Source organism: Rhea pennata, chromosome 20, assembly GCF_028389875.1.
Source record: "Rhea pennata isolate bPtePen1 chromosome 20, bPtePen1.pri, whole genome shotgun sequence".
Lineage (NCBI taxonomy): Eukaryota > Metazoa > Chordata > Aves > Rheiformes > Rheidae > Rhea > Rhea pennata.
This window is the reverse complement of record NC_084682.1, coordinates 4,074,298-4,091,750: the sequence shown is the minus strand read 5'-3', so window position 1 is coordinate 4,091,750 and position 17,453 is coordinate 4,074,298. Positions and strand designations below refer to the sequence as shown.

The 17,453-nt window shown below is 37.6% G+C and overlaps 1 protein-coding gene across 13 annotated transcripts in view; it reads right to left on the bottom strand.

Annotated features, from left to right (window-relative positions):
- Positions 1-2,290: 2,290 nt before the first annotated feature.
- The window catches only part of TEX14 (testis expressed 14, intercellular bridge forming factor), a 59,228-nt gene continuing 44,065 nt past the window's right edge, over positions 2,291-17,453 (bottom strand). For 2 of the 13 annotated variants that reach the window (XM_062592743.1, XM_062592747.1), the window contains 18 exons: positions 17,112-17,191; positions 16,312-16,575; positions 15,653-15,753; positions 15,230-15,349; positions 14,540-14,618; positions 13,716-13,806; positions 12,629-12,691; positions 11,426-11,553; positions 10,895-11,085; positions 9,230-9,275; positions 8,727-8,798; positions 7,765-7,842; positions 6,124-6,241; positions 5,816-5,911; positions 5,289-5,336; positions 4,708-4,817; positions 3,507-3,570; positions 2,291-3,336 (listed from right to left, as the gene is read on the bottom strand). In XM_062592743.1, the coding sequence (XP_062448727.1) occupies positions 3,300-3,336; positions 3,507-3,570; positions 4,708-4,817; positions 5,289-5,336; positions 5,816-5,911; positions 6,124-6,241; positions 7,765-7,842; positions 8,727-8,798; positions 9,230-9,275; positions 10,895-11,085; positions 11,426-11,553; positions 12,629-12,691; positions 13,716-13,806; positions 14,540-14,618; positions 15,230-15,349; positions 15,653-15,753; positions 16,312-16,575; positions 17,112-17,191 (1,786 nt within the window). In that variant the 3' untranslated portion in view covers positions 2,291-3,299. Of the gene's footprint in view, positions 3,337-3,506; positions 3,571-4,694; positions 4,818-5,288; positions 5,337-5,815; positions 5,912-6,123; positions 6,242-7,761; positions 7,843-8,726; positions 8,799-9,229; positions 9,276-10,894; positions 11,086-11,425; positions 11,554-12,628; positions 12,692-13,715; positions 13,807-14,539; positions 14,619-15,229; positions 15,350-15,652; positions 15,754-16,311; positions 16,576-17,111; positions 17,192-17,453 lie in introns of those variants that run through there. The other 11 variants (XR_009960461.1, XM_062592744.1, XM_062592745.1 and 8 more) reach the window with 11 other exon arrangements.

The following is a 17,453-nucleotide window of genomic DNA, read 5'->3' as shown; positions in this document are numbered from 1 at the left end:
AAAAGGCGTGACGGAGCCTCTGCTGCCACAGCAGCCGGAGCCTTTGGGGGCCGGGGCAGAACCGGCGGCGTCCACAGCCGCGGGATCACTGCCGCCGTCTCGCGCATCTCAGAGCAGATCGTTCAGCTACACGAGCGGCAAATAATACCTTTCCGGGCTGCAATGCAGGTTATGCAACTCGGGAGCCTAAGGATAAAAGACTTCTAAATGCAAGACTCAGAAAAAGCAGCAATCCTGTAAGATTTTTTCTTCAAATTCGTCTGTCTTTCTTTGAAAACGCTACCTCAGCAGCGTGTCTGCCTCCATAGTTAATTGTGTTCCACATTTAGATTCTAAACACTTTTAATTCGCTTTCAAAATAAGGCTGGTGTGCAGTAAGACAAGGTTTAAAGGTTTACTCTACGCTCTGCAGTTTTGTTTCTATAGCGAATGGTCTGTAGAGACGATCACAAAACACGCTGCACTGATTCCTCCTTCCGCGTTTTCTACAACCTTTTCTTTTACAACAGATCTGCAAAGGGGCTGGAGGGATGCGACGTGAGAAAGTTGGTCACCTCGCTGAATTGCTGCTACCCGCTAGCATGCATCTACAGCCTGGTAATAAGCAGGCCTAAAGGGGATTTAGACTGGCACAGATTATTCAGAGATTTTAGTGTCCGAAGTTTTTCTTCACTGCACATTTGAGATCCTCTGTGCCATTAAAAAAAAAAAAAAAAAAGAAAAAAAAAAAAGAAAACACTTGTGAGAAGAACAGTCTGACAGATACAAGGGAGTTGAGAACAGGGCTGCTTAGAGAACTAACATTTGCTTTTTTATCGCTTGCCTTCACTTCATAACTCAGTGCCAGGTTCTGGGAGGGCCTCCAAAGGGAAAAAAAAAAAAGGAAAAGAAAAAAAAAAGAAAATAAAATCAGCATCTGCAGCTGCACCGTGTCACTGGAGGACGGGAGGGGAAGGATGGGACACCTGCCCTCACTCACATCCCCATCCCGACTTCCCTTTCTCCCACTTTCGTACATGCAGAACAGCACACACACAGGCTCACGTCTCAGGCAGGAATTAGAACAGCTCAGTATCAGCACCTTAATTTAATTAATTGTCCTTCCATTCTTAGGGAAGCTGAGAAACAGCATTAGATGAGCCCCTCTGATCCTTTCTGCTGCCTTTCACTGGTCCTTGTTTAATTCTTCCTGTTAATCACAGCTTTGTGTCCATGCTTTATTTTATCAGGATGATTTGCGTTCATGCTAAACTCAATTTTGCAAATGTATAAGCAGCTGAACAACTGAGGTGTCTAACTGCTGTGTTCTGACCTCAATAAGGGCAGCAGGCAGGCTAGACTACCAGAACTGCTCTCTACCAACAGATGTAAAAACTCTCCACATGAAGATTAAAAAAGAGATGGGAAAACAGTTCAGTCTGTTCACCATTTGGTTTGATAGATAAAATAGAGAAAGAAGTCCAAGAAGCTAAAAAGATTCCACGTGTTGCAAACCAGAGTGGTATATAATTATGTGCACGCTGAAGTATGTGTGCCTCCTTCACTCCACCATGTTGCTGCAGTCCAACAAGTTTTAATTACTCTTTTTATTTAATTCAGTGAGCCTACAGAATATGGCAACTTTCATAGGGTTTTGCTGAAGCGAGAAGAAATGACCTCCACGTACTTGCCATTTATGACTAGCAAGCTACTGAGGACAGAATCACACAACAAATTTGATTTACCTTTTGCATGCGTTTGTCGTTACTGGCTGTTCTGAAACTTGCAGCAAGCTGCAATGTAACACAACGCTGTTTGCGGTGCCTTGCCAACGTAAACGAGGATTCTGTACGGGCAGCTCTCATCAGAGTTCAGTTTCTCTGCCCGAGGCAAGGGGACAGGACTTATACACCCAGGAAACAGCATACCTGCAGACCAGCCCAAGCCACGAGCCCAGTTTAGAAAATACTACACTTTTACCTGGACAGAACAGTGTCGAGCACAAGTGTGAACAGTTCCCCCAGCACTCACGTTGCTGTTAAGCCGGGTCATCCCCCAAGTATCCCCCTTGTTGCTGGCGCTTCTGTTTTACCACTATGACTAAAGAAAATCTTGTTTCACCAGCATGGATGAAGGACACTTATCTTTTCTTGAGACCTTCTAAAGAAAGCTCCCCTTAATCTGCCTGAGTTTGTGGCAGCTTTGCTGGAGGAGCTCTTGATCGTTACCTATCTATCATACACATAGTACATAGTCTAATGGCAGGAAACAGTTGAAAACAAGTAAAAATAAAAGAAACCACAAACATGGCAACATGGTAATCTTAACTTTACTGGTATTGTTAAACCAAATGAACTAATTTAATAGTTACAGATAAGCAGAATTTCTGTACATGAACGACGACAACAGTGCAACACATAGTATACCCCCAAACCGCATGAAAGCAGCTAAATCCCTAATGTTTGGTACAAAGGTACCAGGACAACCTTTAAGCTTCCTGTACCGAAACAGTATTAGTAACAAGAAAAGTTAAAACATGAAGTTGCTGTGCCCATCAAAAAGCCTCTTCAGAGTTCAATTATATCCAGAATTATCTCTTCAGATCAAACCTACCAAAAGTACAGTTTGATTAAGCAACAGACATATCTTAATAATACTAATGAAGGTTTTCTCATATTTTTGTCTGACACTGGCAGTGAACGTACTGCTCCATTTGCAGTCTCTGGATAACACTGGCGTTTTCTCATTAATTTTCTGCACAGCAATTAGTCCCATTAATCAGTCAAATCAGTTCAACTTTAGATTACAAAAACACCAAGAAAAGAGAAAACAAGAAATTACCTTGTTAAATTTAATGAGCAAGGAAAAACACACACACCATGTAGGCTGTAACACAGTACTCCACACGCCAGCCCTGAGAACTAAACAAGAGCCTTAACAGCAGCCTACAGAATTACAATCATTTTGTCCATAATACTGGAAGACTGAGTAATGCAATAGAGCAAGAAATTCTTTTGCTTAGGAAAGCATGCACCTACAGGAAAAACAACTGCATAGCAAGCTTACAAGGATGTGATATTCAGAAAACAATTTAGTTTTGCAGTATTATGGATACTGTCCTTGATATACTATGATAGCATAAAATAAGAACTGCTTTAAAGTAAAACACTAGGTTCTTTTCTGTGTTTGCTGCTGCAGTTAAAGGCAGTCTGAGGATTACAATTGTTTGTGTGGCCAAACGTGGTTGTAGTTCACATGTTATACTGTACAATCTGCAGTAAGCAGGTGATATATTAGAATTTATTCACTATCCATTTTCATCATTTAGGAGAGCTTCTCTGATCCAAAACAATTACCCTGTAAGGAGGAAAAAGAAAATAGTGTTACACAGTTGGTTTCTTCTTATATTAACATGTGCAAGCTGAAGAGAATGGGATTTCACAGCGCCCCTTTTGCCTCCTGGGCACAGAAACCGAGAGAGAATGTACAAGTGTTCTAATTTCTGCCAAAAGCCCAATTTAACTCACCTGAATGGAGAAGGCCAAGACAGTTGACGCCGTAAGCGCAATTTCTGATCCTCATGATGTGAGTCTACAAAAACACATAAATTCAACACAGAACCAAGAACAACAACATGTAGCCACACAACACTTGAAAGAGAAAGCTCTGGTTTTGTCTGCACATTAAGAGCTTGCAGAATCAAACACTATAGTTCCCCTTGCTAAATCCACTAAGTTGCATTTGTAATCAGAAACCAGCCTCAATTCTGTTGTTCTGTTGGGTGTATTACCCACAACCCTCTGTGATGAGAAAATATTCCCTGTTTTCAGAAGCTGAAGCCTGATCTTAATTCTCTAGAAGTATGACAGCAAATGGGGCCATATCTGTTAATGTTACGCAAGTAACAACCAGAATTCTTTTATTTTCGTATCTCTGGATTTAAAATTACCATCAACAGTTCCAAAAGTAACCAGTGATTTGGGACATTTCAAACTTGGGGTGGTCATCCAGAAAGCTAGACACTCGTATTGTAAAGCTGACTGCTGTAGGAGATTTTAACTCTTACAGAAATGAAGATTAGCTTCAAGTAATCTTACATTAAAACATTGAAAAATCAAAAGCTCTCTCAGAAAATGAAAGGCTGTCTTAATTTTTTTTCTTTCCAGACAAAATACAAGCTCTTACATATTTTTACAAAGCAGTCTTTAATTAACAAATATTGATAATAATGGGAACCCTTTACTTGAGCCAGAGAATAACAGCCAGTTTTGACAATTCCTAATGGAGATTTGGAATTAAGTAGAACTATACCAGAAATACAGTATGTATGTGTGTGTGTGTATATATATGTATGTATGTATACACACATATGTGTACCTGTGTGTATATACACACACACACACACGCTCACCAGAAATACAGAATGTATTTTTATTTATATTTAGATCAGATGGAGAACAGGTATGTTTATCTGTTATCTTATTTCCTTCTTTTACGTAATTCTTTGTATTCTGCCATGACTCAGCTCACCTATGGGCCACAGATTTTCTCACTGATCATCTCGTATGCCATAATGGAAACTTCAGCCAGAAAGAGATTATCTTTCTGCTTTTTAAGGAACTGATCACTAGGACTACTCTGTGCAAGCTCAACAAGTTCAGAGCTAACATTATAATAAAAGAGCTACTGCCCAGCAAAGCATCTCGTAGCTTTACAGATTAAAGGGACCTTCAGGACTGCTGGTACAGCTTTCTGGCCCTCTGCTTTCTCCCCTTGTTTTGCATTCCTTTACTCCATTCTTCTTTCCACCATCTCCTGGATCGTTCAGGTTTGCAGTCCTTAAGTGACAGAAATTTGTATGTCATTCCAATCCTCTGTATTTTCCTTTAGAGGGACTTAATACAGAACACTAAAGCAAAAGCCTCTAGAGATATTAAATACCTTTTTATTTTTCCCCTGACCTTTAACAGGCAACTTCTCTCTCTCTCTCTCACACACACACACACACACACACATATATATATATATACACAGACACCAAGACTACAGAAGTGCTTTACATCTGTAAGCAGACTCCAGTGATTCCTTGTGCATCAGCATTACGTGAATGTAGTTTGACTGTAAAATGGGCTTTGGATTGAGCTCTTTATGAACATGGCTGTATGTATGTTGCAGGAATCTGTCTGCTGGTAAGATCCTCTTGGTTATCATGACCTTTGCCTTCTATTAAAAAAAATCTGATGTCACACAGAAGACTATTTTGTGTTCCCTTGTAAAATACACCTTAGGAATGACTTATGACTACTCACTGGCATAGCGTAGAATCTTTCAGAGTTATTAGGCTCGGATCTTTAGTTCTAAGAGGGAATAAAAAGGTATTTGGACATACACTTTTTAAGAAAAGGTGAGGATTGTATTATTTCTGCCATTTTCTTCACTACTTCATTGACATTGTCATGTCAAAGTATGATTGTCTTCTCAAATTCTTCTTTAAAACCTTTCCTAAAGAGTTTTCATGATTCTGTTATCCTAATATTTATTCTTCTTTCTTATTATCTCAAAAAATCCACTACTCTTGCAAATGATGTCTAATTTCTGTAAAGATGATGCACTACCTTCCAAGTCTATTGGAAATGTTTTGCTAAGATGATTTCCTGTCGGTGGAAAGCAAACATTATTCTCCCTCTTAATTTAGCGCTAGGAGAACAGCCTCCTGGGGAATTCCCCAATACTTTGCCGCCTAAAGAGTGGCAGACTATTTTCTAGAAAGTCCCACATAGGTCTGTACACCGAACGTAAGATAAACTTAAGAACAAATTATCAATTATCAACTAACGTAAGACTGTGCACTTGAGGATGTTCTTGGTTCTCCTCATCTTCAGGTATTGTTTGGAGCATTCTTTCTAAAATATCATCAAGAGTAGAATGAGCCCTGTTGAATAAAAGATTTAAAATGGATGCTTGCAAGCTAATGTTAGACATTTCAGAAGAAAATAATCATAACTATCAGGTTTCTTAAAGGAGTTTACTTACTGTAAGCATAGAATCTTGACAGAATATACTGGAACAATTATCCTAAATTTTTGCAATGCTTAGCCAAATCTGTCTTAGAAACAATATCCTTATCATCCCAGTCTTTCATACCTTTCTGTTTCCTCTGCGAGATTTAATGTCTCTTCAGTCCATAAGCTATGATCTCTCTTCTCATTTCTCTCAGTTTCCTTTTTTGCCTCTCCCTCTTCTATTTTAATTTGATTGGAAACTATTCACAGAGAAAGATTTTAGTTTAGCTTTGATATTAGCTATGAAGGAAGATACTGAAGAAAATGTGTGGTTTTTTATTGTACTTGGGAAATTTTCAGTTGTCTGTTTCTCAGTTATTCTTTCCTCAGTCATCTGATTTTCCACCAATTAAGTAAATTCACAGTAAGTTAGAAGTGGCCAATAGCAAGATCTAGATAAATATTTTACTCTGCCACATTTTTAGATTCAGAAGAGTGAACATTTTGCTTCGTATTAAAATGGAAAATGCATGTGGAAATTAATCTCTCCCCTTACTAATTTGGGTATGGGAGGAAAAATCAAAAGGAAACCTGTAGATGTTAGCTTTGTTACCCTATTTAGCAAAAGCCAATGATACTCCCCCTCCCTGACTTATCTCACTGAGTTCTCCTCCCTACAGCACGTGAATATATTCAGCCACCTTCTGCTAAGCTATGATAAGCAGGAAGCAGTAGGCTGTCACAAAAATGGAGTCTGAAATAGCTGTACTTTATGCAAATACAACAAAACCACAGTGATTGAACAGCAAGCAATACAGGCTGCTGCATTCCTTACCACCTAAAAACAAGATACTCTTATGAATAAAGTCACAGTAGCTTCTATCTTTTGGGTAACAATTTTAAATGGAAAAGATCTAACAAAGCTGCAGGATAACAAGCACCAATATCTTTCTCAAGTGACTATTCTATTTAGCTTTTGTACGACCTAACTCATGTTCTCCCCTCCTTTTTTTAAACTGCTCTTCCACTTCGCTTTCTGACTTACTGGAAACAGATGTAGGGCAGAGTCTATAAAGAAAGATTCATGTTTTCTGCTCCTCTAACATTATTTGCTGTCCATTTTAAAGTGATCTCCCACCCATCACTATTTGGAGTTTCAAAGGCACAAAGATTCACTACTGCTATCTTTGGTGTCTTTATGACAGAACAGTAAATACAATATTGATTACCCCAGTGGCTGCAATTTTCTTACACCATGAGATCAGAAGTGTTACCTCATTACAGTGAGGAAGAAATAATCAGTTAGGGTACACTGGCCACTTTCTTGACTGAGCCACCTGCTCAAAGTGGAAACACTGACTTTCTTAAATCAGCTGCTCACCATCTTTACTTTTATGGGTTTCATTATTTATATTTGGACACCGCATACATTGCAGAAGCATGATAAAAGTAGAAGTTTAATTCAGATAGCTCAGACCTACAGATCTTCCACACTAGATCTTTGTAGACTTCAGAGAAGAGAATGCACAGAAAACAGCAAATACTAAGACTTTTTGCCACTGATGAAGGGGGAAACATTTCAGAAAACACTGTATATGATATTAAGGCAGAACCCTCTCAAATTTCTGTGAAATTTGCCAAGATAACCACCATACAGGGAAAAAAAAAGGGAGGGGGTTTGTCAATACAGCTGAATATTTAGCTACAAGTATTACAGTAATTTTGCAACAATGCAAAAAAATGTTTTGTTTATAATCTCTATGTCAGACTATTGTCAACTAACCTTTTATTGGCGCATCACAGTCACACAATGCCTTCTCTTTCAAGTTTTGAGTGGTGGAATCTTGCTGCTTTAAATATTCTGATAAAAACAGCATATTTCCTTACTGATCTAGATATTCTTTCTAAATTGACTTTATATCATTTAATGTACCATCTTTATCTATCCAAACCTAGATGAAAGCCTCTACATAGTCTGTAATTAGTTCATATGTTAATCTTACAAATTGACTCTGACCACGATTTATTCACTTGATGCCAGTCTCCAAGTTCCTTGTTTTAGTGAATGAGGAAATAAAGCGATTAGAACATGTCTGTGTGCCTCATTTCAAAAATCAGCACAAGAGCTATACACATTTAACTATCTGAAAGTGTGGTGTTTGTTTAGGATGAGTTTTAGCTGAATAACCAAGGTAAACCTTTCTGCAACACACATACTAGTAGAAATAGTGAGTTTTGCTGTGTTCTGTCTGAAGATCTATGCAATTACAAAAAGAAATGTACATCACAAACTAAGCTCTGCAAAAACATCTGAGCAATGCACCTACCCAGTCCACATTGGTTTTAATGGACAACATGTATACCTCTGTGACGCCTGCTAAAACTTTAGTCTACATGCACACACAAAAACAAACACCCCCCCCCCAAGTCCCCACACCCACTCATCTCAGTGTTAAATTATATCTACACTCAGCAGGCTAGGTGCTGTCATCAGCAGCAACTAACTGTTGTGTGAAATGCAGGAACTTCAAGAATTAACTGATTATGGAGAGCTTGAAGCCAGTTATTTAAGCTGCAAATGCCTAACTTCCTAATCATTGACCCGACTCCAGCTGAATTGGAAGCTCTTGTGTATTTTAGTAGTGAATTATTTGGGAGAAGTCCTGACTGTGTACTGAAGTACAGCCCTCATCTTTAAAATACGGCTGGCAAGCTTCGTACCATTTTGGGTAAAGTGCCTCTTACCAATTTCATCCAGTAGCTCTTGGGCTGGTGGAGGCAGCTCATCAATGAAGTGGTTAGATGTCTGGGATAGTGCTGAGAGAAAAAAAATGTCTAGTTAATTAACAGTGATTAATCCATAATAATTGTGACATAAGCTTTGATTATGACAGCATCTCACTGACATATTTCATTTATCAACCTTCCTGAGCCTAGCTCATTCACATTCACCTAAAGATCCTTGAATAATTTCAAAATGGAAAACTCATCTACAGCTAGACTTGCACATAAAGATCTCAATACTGCAGTGCACGTTTCAAGCCAATAAAATCCACAGTTCAAATGTGGTTTGAGTAGAGGTCTGAGTTCTTAGGTTATAGACTTTGTGTTTGCACCTGTAAGGTAACAGTTACTAGTAATACACAATTACTTGTACTGTTATTTCTCCCTATATAAAGAGATGCCCAGGAGAAAACATAAAGCTGTAAAATTTCTTTTGAAATCTGAGTGTGCATGTGTAGACTTACCAGGTTCCTTCCTGGGGCTTCTCAAGGATGTTACTGACAACCTGCTCTGTGCAAAATCATACAGAATGAAACAACAATGTAAACCAAAGGACTTCTTCAATCTTCCCCTTCAGCATACTAAGTCCAAAATAAGGTAAGTAAGCAGCAAACAGTTCACTAATTTTTAATTCAAGCTGCTCAATCAGTTCAGAATATAAAAACCAGAAGTAGCATACAGATAAGCCAGTTATTTCAAATATTTTGCTTAGCTAACTTTTCATGAGACTTTTTGCTGATCTTAAGGTACTGTTAGCTACACAAACTTTAACCTTTAACAATCATATGGACAACTGGACCAGAATGCTCAGAAAGGACAGTTCTGATGTCTCTTAAGATACCATTCTCTGTTTTGAGTTTTTTAGTATTAAAGCTAGGCACACTCATAAAAAGCAAGAGATCCCCCCACAAATCAAGAATTTGTAATCAAATCAAGCCCTCAAGGTTCTCAAAGGAACAGTTGCTGCATACACTTAATTCCAGAGGAAATTTTAGACAAGAAAGTGACATAATCAAATATCTCTGTAGTGCCAGTTAAGGCAGCACAGTGCTGTTAATGGGATTAATGAATCCCAGCAGTCTGCTATGCAAAGCCAATGATGCTGAGCTGACCTGTTGACAGTGAACATGGTCACCACTGTTCTGGATGAGCAAATTCTAATTTAATCTTTAAATGACAACCCCATCAACGAATAACAGTAAGGAAGGCATAAAGGCAACTATTTTATACATAAGCAGGCTAGAAAGGCAGTTAAGATAATGTTGTGGCTCCAGAATATTTTCAGCTCCAAAAAAGGTTACTGGAAATTGCTATAGTGACCTTGAAAATTGTCAACTCAAGAGATGATTTTTTGATGCAGCAGAGTTGATAACATTATGCCAAGTCTGTGCATGTAATAAAATGGACAAACTTAATCCCCTAACACTAACACAAAGGCTTTCTGAACATTTGTGTGCATCCAACCTATCCTTATTACCAGAAGCCTTCCATTTGTAATCTTCTTCCTCAAGGAGTCACTCATTTACATGCTTGTTTACCTTCCCCAACCACAATTTTAAAAATTCTTCAGTCCCACATTAAAGTTTACATATTTAACAAACACACACAGCTACTTTCATTCAGATTTAACCCTCACTTCTATACAATCAAAAAGCTATAGTTCACAAGCAAGCTGAGAATTCAGAGAGGTTCAGATAAGCAACCTGCTGCTGATCCACCAGAAGATGAACTTCCCAACCCCTTTCTCTCCCCCCTCACCTGAATCTGCCAACAAAAATATACCTTTTCTACTCAGGCAACTTGCTGATACTTGTTATTTTGCTGTTGCAAGATTACTAGACCTGATGCAAGGCAAATGGCAGTTCTTTATGGCCAAAGAAGGGAGTGCAGGCAAGTCCATTTTGATAGAGGCACACATCTACACAACATTTGGGACAACGGGAAGCCAACCCTTTGTAAAATCAGTGGCACACATGGACTGCTTTGAATTCAATTAGAACTTTGTAACATCAACAGATCCAACACTCCAAAATGTTCTTATTTCTGTTTCTCGTCTTGTATTTAAGGAAAAATATTTTTAAATGATTTTAAAAGTCTGGCTGGCATAAGGTATTATCTCCTAGACTTACAAGCTTGTTCAATCTAGAGGAGCAAACTCCTGAAGAATCAGAGGAAATTTCAGTGCTCTTTTCCTCTTCATAAGCTGTACTGAATGTCCTGGACACTGCAGAGGAAATCTCTTCAGAAATCCAAGAGGAAGTATCCAACACTATTTCATTAGAGTGTCTGTATTTCTCAGTGGCTACTGGAAGCTTTTCTTCTAGAATTAAAAAAGATGACAAAGATGGAAAATTATTTGGGGATATTTTTTTTAATATCTTAAAAAGTTTTGTGTACCAGCTAAATTGAACAGGAGACTAAAGAAATTATTGTCCATAAGTGATCTCTTAGCAGATTTCTGCCTGGGATTTCCATCTTAGATACTAACAGCCCAGGACTTTACCAACTGAAAAATTTTTACTACTCTATTGCACAAAGTTAAAGTGCAAAGCACAAGGTAATTCATTACCTCTAAACAATACTTAAGTTCAACAATGTTGAGATCACTTTAGCAGAAAGATTATGTCAGTCACTGATTGCTCCTTCCCCTCTGCAGTTACCTGAGCCAAGTGGAGTGCTGACACTCGTTGGTGCATGACTCCCTCTGGGTGTTTTACAGTTAATATCCTTAGAGTAGCTCTCTTGCTCACAGGAAATGCTTGACAAATCTTGAATATCTGTCAGTGATCTAAAAAAATTGAAAGATACTCTGGCAGTTAGAATATCTACTTCTTGTATTTCTGAATTACTAAATTCTGCTATTTTCAGGTTCTTTAAATTTCATTTTGTTCAGTCTTGTCTAGCTTTTCAGAAGGAATTTGGACATTCCCTTTGACAGCTTCTCACAGAATTTTTGGAAGGCTAAAGAACAGCATCTTCAATGTTCCTGCAGAGACAGGAAAAAGTTAATTAACAGCTTTGCCTTCTTTTATGGAGCTTCTTCCTTTTAAGAATTCTTTTATAAGAAGAAACTCAGAACATTGCTTTCAAAAAGGGTAAGAGCTTCAACTGTGAACCAGCAGGTACAAAACTATTTCCAAAGCCAAAGGAAGATCTCAAGGCTTAACTTAACAGATCTTTAATTTTCTTTAAGTCTTAGGAGCCTTTAAAAGAATTACTCAGATAAAAAGTGATACTGCTAAATAGGTAAACAGGCAGTGACATCTACTCAAATTAGAGAGGTTTTTAAGCAGCTGCAGAACCAAGATATTAAGAAAACTAACATCAATTGCAGATATACCCTTGTTTACATTTTTCTCATGTATTGATCAGATGTTGACTGCACCCAAATCAATAACTTATATTCAAATCCCAACTATCTATAAAAAGAAGTTAACTTTACCAGTTAATTCATAAACCTGTTTTGCTACTTGTTCCTAAGAATCACAATCACCAGTCTATTTTGTAATATTTATGTAACTACATAGTAGCATTTGTTGTTTAAAACAATTAATTATTCTATACAAAGTACATAGAAGAAAAAGAAGGAAGCTTATACATAAAAATGAAGAGGTACACCCAAATTATAATAAGATAACTGCTTATGAATATGAAAATATTTCAGGTAAGCTAAGGTATATGATTGCTCGTTTATATCAATCTCCCAACTTATCATGAAAAATATTATTTCAATGCTTTAAAAAGTATTCTCTCTCTCAGTTTTGGTCTGTCATATGTTCTCATTTTGTATCAACAGAAAACTTCTAGAATGGTAATAAGCCAACCATGCCGCAGTTTCATTAGGGAACAGTCTGTGGCCTTACGTATCTTTCTCTTTGGATTCTTTCAGTGGCTCTCTTAGAATCACTTCTTGTGCTGCTTCAACACTGGAATGGGGGGGGGGGAAACTAATATTAATTGATCTTCTTGGAAAACTGAAAATAAATTTTTAAAGAGAAAAGATACTGAATACATTTAAAGGACTACCTTCTCTTTGGGAAAGACTGAAGCCCCCTCCTCCCCCCCCCTTTTTTTTTTTTTTTTTGCTTAAAGCCTTAGACGACATGGAAAAGAAGAGCTAGACGAAAATGCGATGGTAAGCACATTACAGACTTGTATCTAGTACAAAAAACACTTCTCTGACATCAGTAGTTTCCAAACAAAAATAACCGAAAGTTAAATAAAACAATGTAATGATGTGTATTCACAGATTTTTAATCATCCTTTGACTAGTCTGCACTGTAAGCTATTGTCTCTCAATTACAACAGTCTTCAAGATCATGAAGTAATGCAAAGATGATTACTGTATCTTTTTAAGAGGAATATACCTCTTACAGTATGGAGTAGTGATTCTGGTTGACATCTCTAGGTATTAGAAAATACAGAATTCACAAAAATACTGGATATAACCCTCATGTTTGACAGACAATGAGACTGCAAGTATCCAAGCTCAGGCTAACAACATCTGTAGGCAAGCTGCACTGAGCATACTCGCATCATTCTCCCCACAGCAGGGGAAAGGCACGATCTTCATGCCACTTGAGCTCTAATACCAAAGCACATCAAAATCCAAAACTGATGACTGAAGTCCTAATTTGAATTATATTTGCTCTGTTTAATACTGTTGTATGTCAGTGCATAAGTAATTGTAATATACATTACTTGTTTTTTCTATTTTATCTCCCTCATTAGGCAGATAAAAAGACACTAAACACAGTCAAAGACAAAGCCACGAGACTTGTGAAAGTCCTTTTAATATTTTCTTGCCAAGAAAATATTATACACAGTTTATCATTAGAATACATCATTGGCATTTTATTTGAATATTAGATATATGAGCAGAATTAATAAAGAGAGCATACTTTATAGTCTAATTTATGCTTGAACTAGCAATGAAAATGGTCTTTCTACCTGGCTACGGGCATATGGCTAAGTTGATTCACTCCTAATGTGTTACTGCCAGAATTCTGTGCTGCTGTGCTGCAGAGTAATATTTTTCCTCCTGAATACAAATAACAAATGTTCCCTGTTATTGGGTTTTGTAAGTACAAAAGAAAATAACACAACTCATTGAACAGGGAAATTACAACTTTATTGTATTTTTTTAGTTCTAGTGACCTTCGTTGTTGTCAAGAGACAAACACATTTTTAAAGACACATTTTTGTAAACATACCACAGCTGCTAAATAGTCAACCACTGGAGCACTGGGGAACACTGCGATATTTACAAATTTGAGCCAAGTAAGACAAATGATAGAATAGGTGAACAATGCTGATCCTTGCATTATTTTGCACACACATTGTCAGATCTTACAGTTTTTAAACTCAAGAGACTTCAAACAGTAAGAGTATTATTGTATAGACACAGCTCTAATTGTTTCCAGCACCACAGCAAATTATAAGAAAAAGTTAACTTAGCCCTAGAATGTAAAACAAAGATTGCAAGCAAGTTTTAGGTTTTTAACCAAAACACAGTAACCGAAACAGAGTAAATATATGATCACTGCACTCCACAATATTTCACCGAACAGCATGCCCAAATCTCAACTTCCCAAATCCTCCATGCCCTGAACTCTCATTAATATAATGGAGATTAAGAGACCGAGTGGCCCAAAAGAATCTAGCTTCAGCTTTCTAACAGGAATGTGGCTCACAAAAATATAAGTGCAACAAAAGACTTGTTCTTGCTGACTCAAAAGGACCCTCAAAAGAAAGAGCACATTTAATAGCAATACCTGATCCAGCATCACTAGGTATCTGTTTCTGTACATAGACTTCTTGAGTATCTTCCAATTTGCCCTCAGGATTTGAAGTCTGAAGTGGGAGGAAAAAAAAAAGGGGGGGGGGGGGAAGTAAATTCAATTTCTCATAGGCAAGTTGTGAAGTGTGGGACAATTTCTATAGGATGATGTTCAAAGTTATCAGAAGGGAGACACATACACTTCAAGAGCTGGCCACTGTGAGGAACAACAGCAAACAGCATGGGTTGGATTTAATAATCCATACAACTACTTTCAAATCTTCCCTAGGAAATTAATGAAGATTATTTTAAAACTATGGAGTACTATGCTGGATAGAACTAGAAAGGAAAGGCTGAGATTATTAGCAGCCTTAAGCTTTCCTCAGCCTACAGCAGCATAATCTTATGGCTCCATAGATTACACGTTTTCCTAGTAAACAAACTTGAAATAAGAAAACAGGCTTCTGTTTTTTCTGTTTTGTTTTAAAGGAACAGCATTAGAATTTTCTGACTCTTAGGTAAATCTTTATTTGTAGATATTCTGTCAAAAGAGAATAAAAATTTTTGTTCTTTGATTTTCTGCAGCTCTTCTTCAAAACAAATGGGAATGTAATAAAGCCACATTTGGTTTTACTTACTTCCAAAGTTCTTGACATAGATTTCATTCCTAAGCTGTGATTTTTACCTCTAGTTCTGAGTTTTCTTGAATAGTGGGAGGAAGGAAATAATCAGGATCAGGAGTCAAAAATTCTTCAGACACATCCGGAGATGAATCAGGGGAACAACGTAATTCCTTTGAATGCCCCTGTGAAAGATGTTTTTATTTAAGGAGCTTTCCCCACTCCCTTTATGAAGAATATTTATTTTAGTCAATAATGTTAAACACTACATCAAACTGAAACAATGCTTAATTTGACCACTCTTTTTCAGTCCTAGTTCCTGATGCTTAGATTATCCTCATGGTTTATAGAACTGGGGGGACGGACTGCTAACCAGATTGCAACTGAAAAGTCTAGCTGTCTTCATAGCTCACTGTGCAACGTGCAGAGACTAAACTGTTGTATAGTTAACTAGCGGAAATTAAGACTTCTTGCATTACTATACATACTCTGGAGAGATTCTTGACTTGCTGAGGAACAACTGAATCCTTTTGATGGGCTGTTCCAGATTCTGCTTGCTTATCTTTTGATGGTGACTGGCAACTTCTCCCTAGTATGTCACAACGGACGTAATTATTATGTGAAGAATAACGTGGACTTAGTAGTCAGAACCACTGATGGAATATCAATGAGAATAAAAACAGTAAAGCTACATGATCTGTCAGGAACATGCTGCAATAATGACAGTTAAACACTTGCATCATTAATCCAGACATGTGAAGCTTTCCTTGTTCCTTTATCCATAACTATTATGAGAGCACTTATCTGCTACAGTGCTACAGAAAGAGTAGCTTTGATGTCTGACTGAAAAAAAAAAAAAAAAAAAAAAAGACAGCAAAGCATGTTCCATAGATTTGAAAGCTTTGGGTCTCCAATACTGACAAGATAATCAATGATGAAGGGTGTCTGAGCTCACTGGACACTACGTTCATCTATTAAAACATAATACTTTTCTTAGTCTATTATTTACATTCTTCAATGACTAATCCACTGACCTGCTTTTGAGGAAGGCTCTGTAAGAAAAAATGCCCAATTACTGTAACAAAATCACAGAAGCTAAAAGTCTAGTGGGAGTGGGAGAGACAAATTTTTTTTCCTGCAGTCTTACCTCCAAGACTGTTGAATGCAGATTCCAGATCACTGTCCTCAGACTCAGACCTCTCTTCACTGCCCAAATCCTCAGCATTGTCATCTACCTTCCACCTCCTATCTTTTTGCCAGTCTTGACTTTTTTGGACTCTGATAGTGACATGTTGAAAGGCTTCCTTTATACTCTCAGCTTCACTTTCAGATGTATATTCACTGGGTGGATATGGAGAGATGAGTTCTAGCTGTCCTGAAGCCACTCTTCTGGCCATCTGTTTTACTTCAGCTGCACAAAAGGAAAAAAAAGTTACCTGTCCACACAACAGATTTCAAATTGTCAAATCTTTCCCCATGTTTCATGGTGTCTGCAGATTTGGAAATGTTTAAGTCATAACATGTAAATTTCTTTATCATCAGAAGAGTTAGACATTTCTCTTAAGGAAAGCTTAAGAACTGCAAAAGCTGATGGGGACAGGTTTTTATAAGAACGATATTCATTCTTTTGAATTTTGTATTTTTCATGCTGTACTGCCATCCACTGGTCATTGCTATACTACTCTCTCTGAATTATATGCTGTTCATCCCCTAAATCCTCAGAACAGAGTCAAAATCGTGGTTGTGGTGACTCCACACCTTGAATGAACAAGACAGAATCCTACTTATCTTATTTTCCTCCAAGAAGAGCCTAACAGAGTTAAGGCATACAGAGTTAAGGCCACACCAGTTAAGGCATACAGATCTTTAAGTGACAAAATGTATGAAATTTTAACACACCACTCTAAGCAAGGATCACTTACTATAACATTGAATTGATTTACTTACTCCTCCATTCTGATTGCATCACCCTTCTCTCCTCGCTTATTTTGGTACTGTAAGTTTCAGATGTTGACTTGGGACAGCACCTACAACAGATTGTGAGGAGCCACAAAATTAATTCACAAGCGTATTGCGTTAAATATTTGCAAGTCAGTAAAACACTAAGTTTTTTCAGTGTTAATCTAAAGGTTCAGAGCACCCATGCTCTAAAAACCCCAATGAAACACACACATTAAACAGAACTAACAGAAGCTTAGAAAGCACAGACAGGAACTTAGGTCTACCACAGATTAGCTAGACAAGTGATAATCTAGGTTCTAGGTCAACTACCTTCAGATGACATATCTG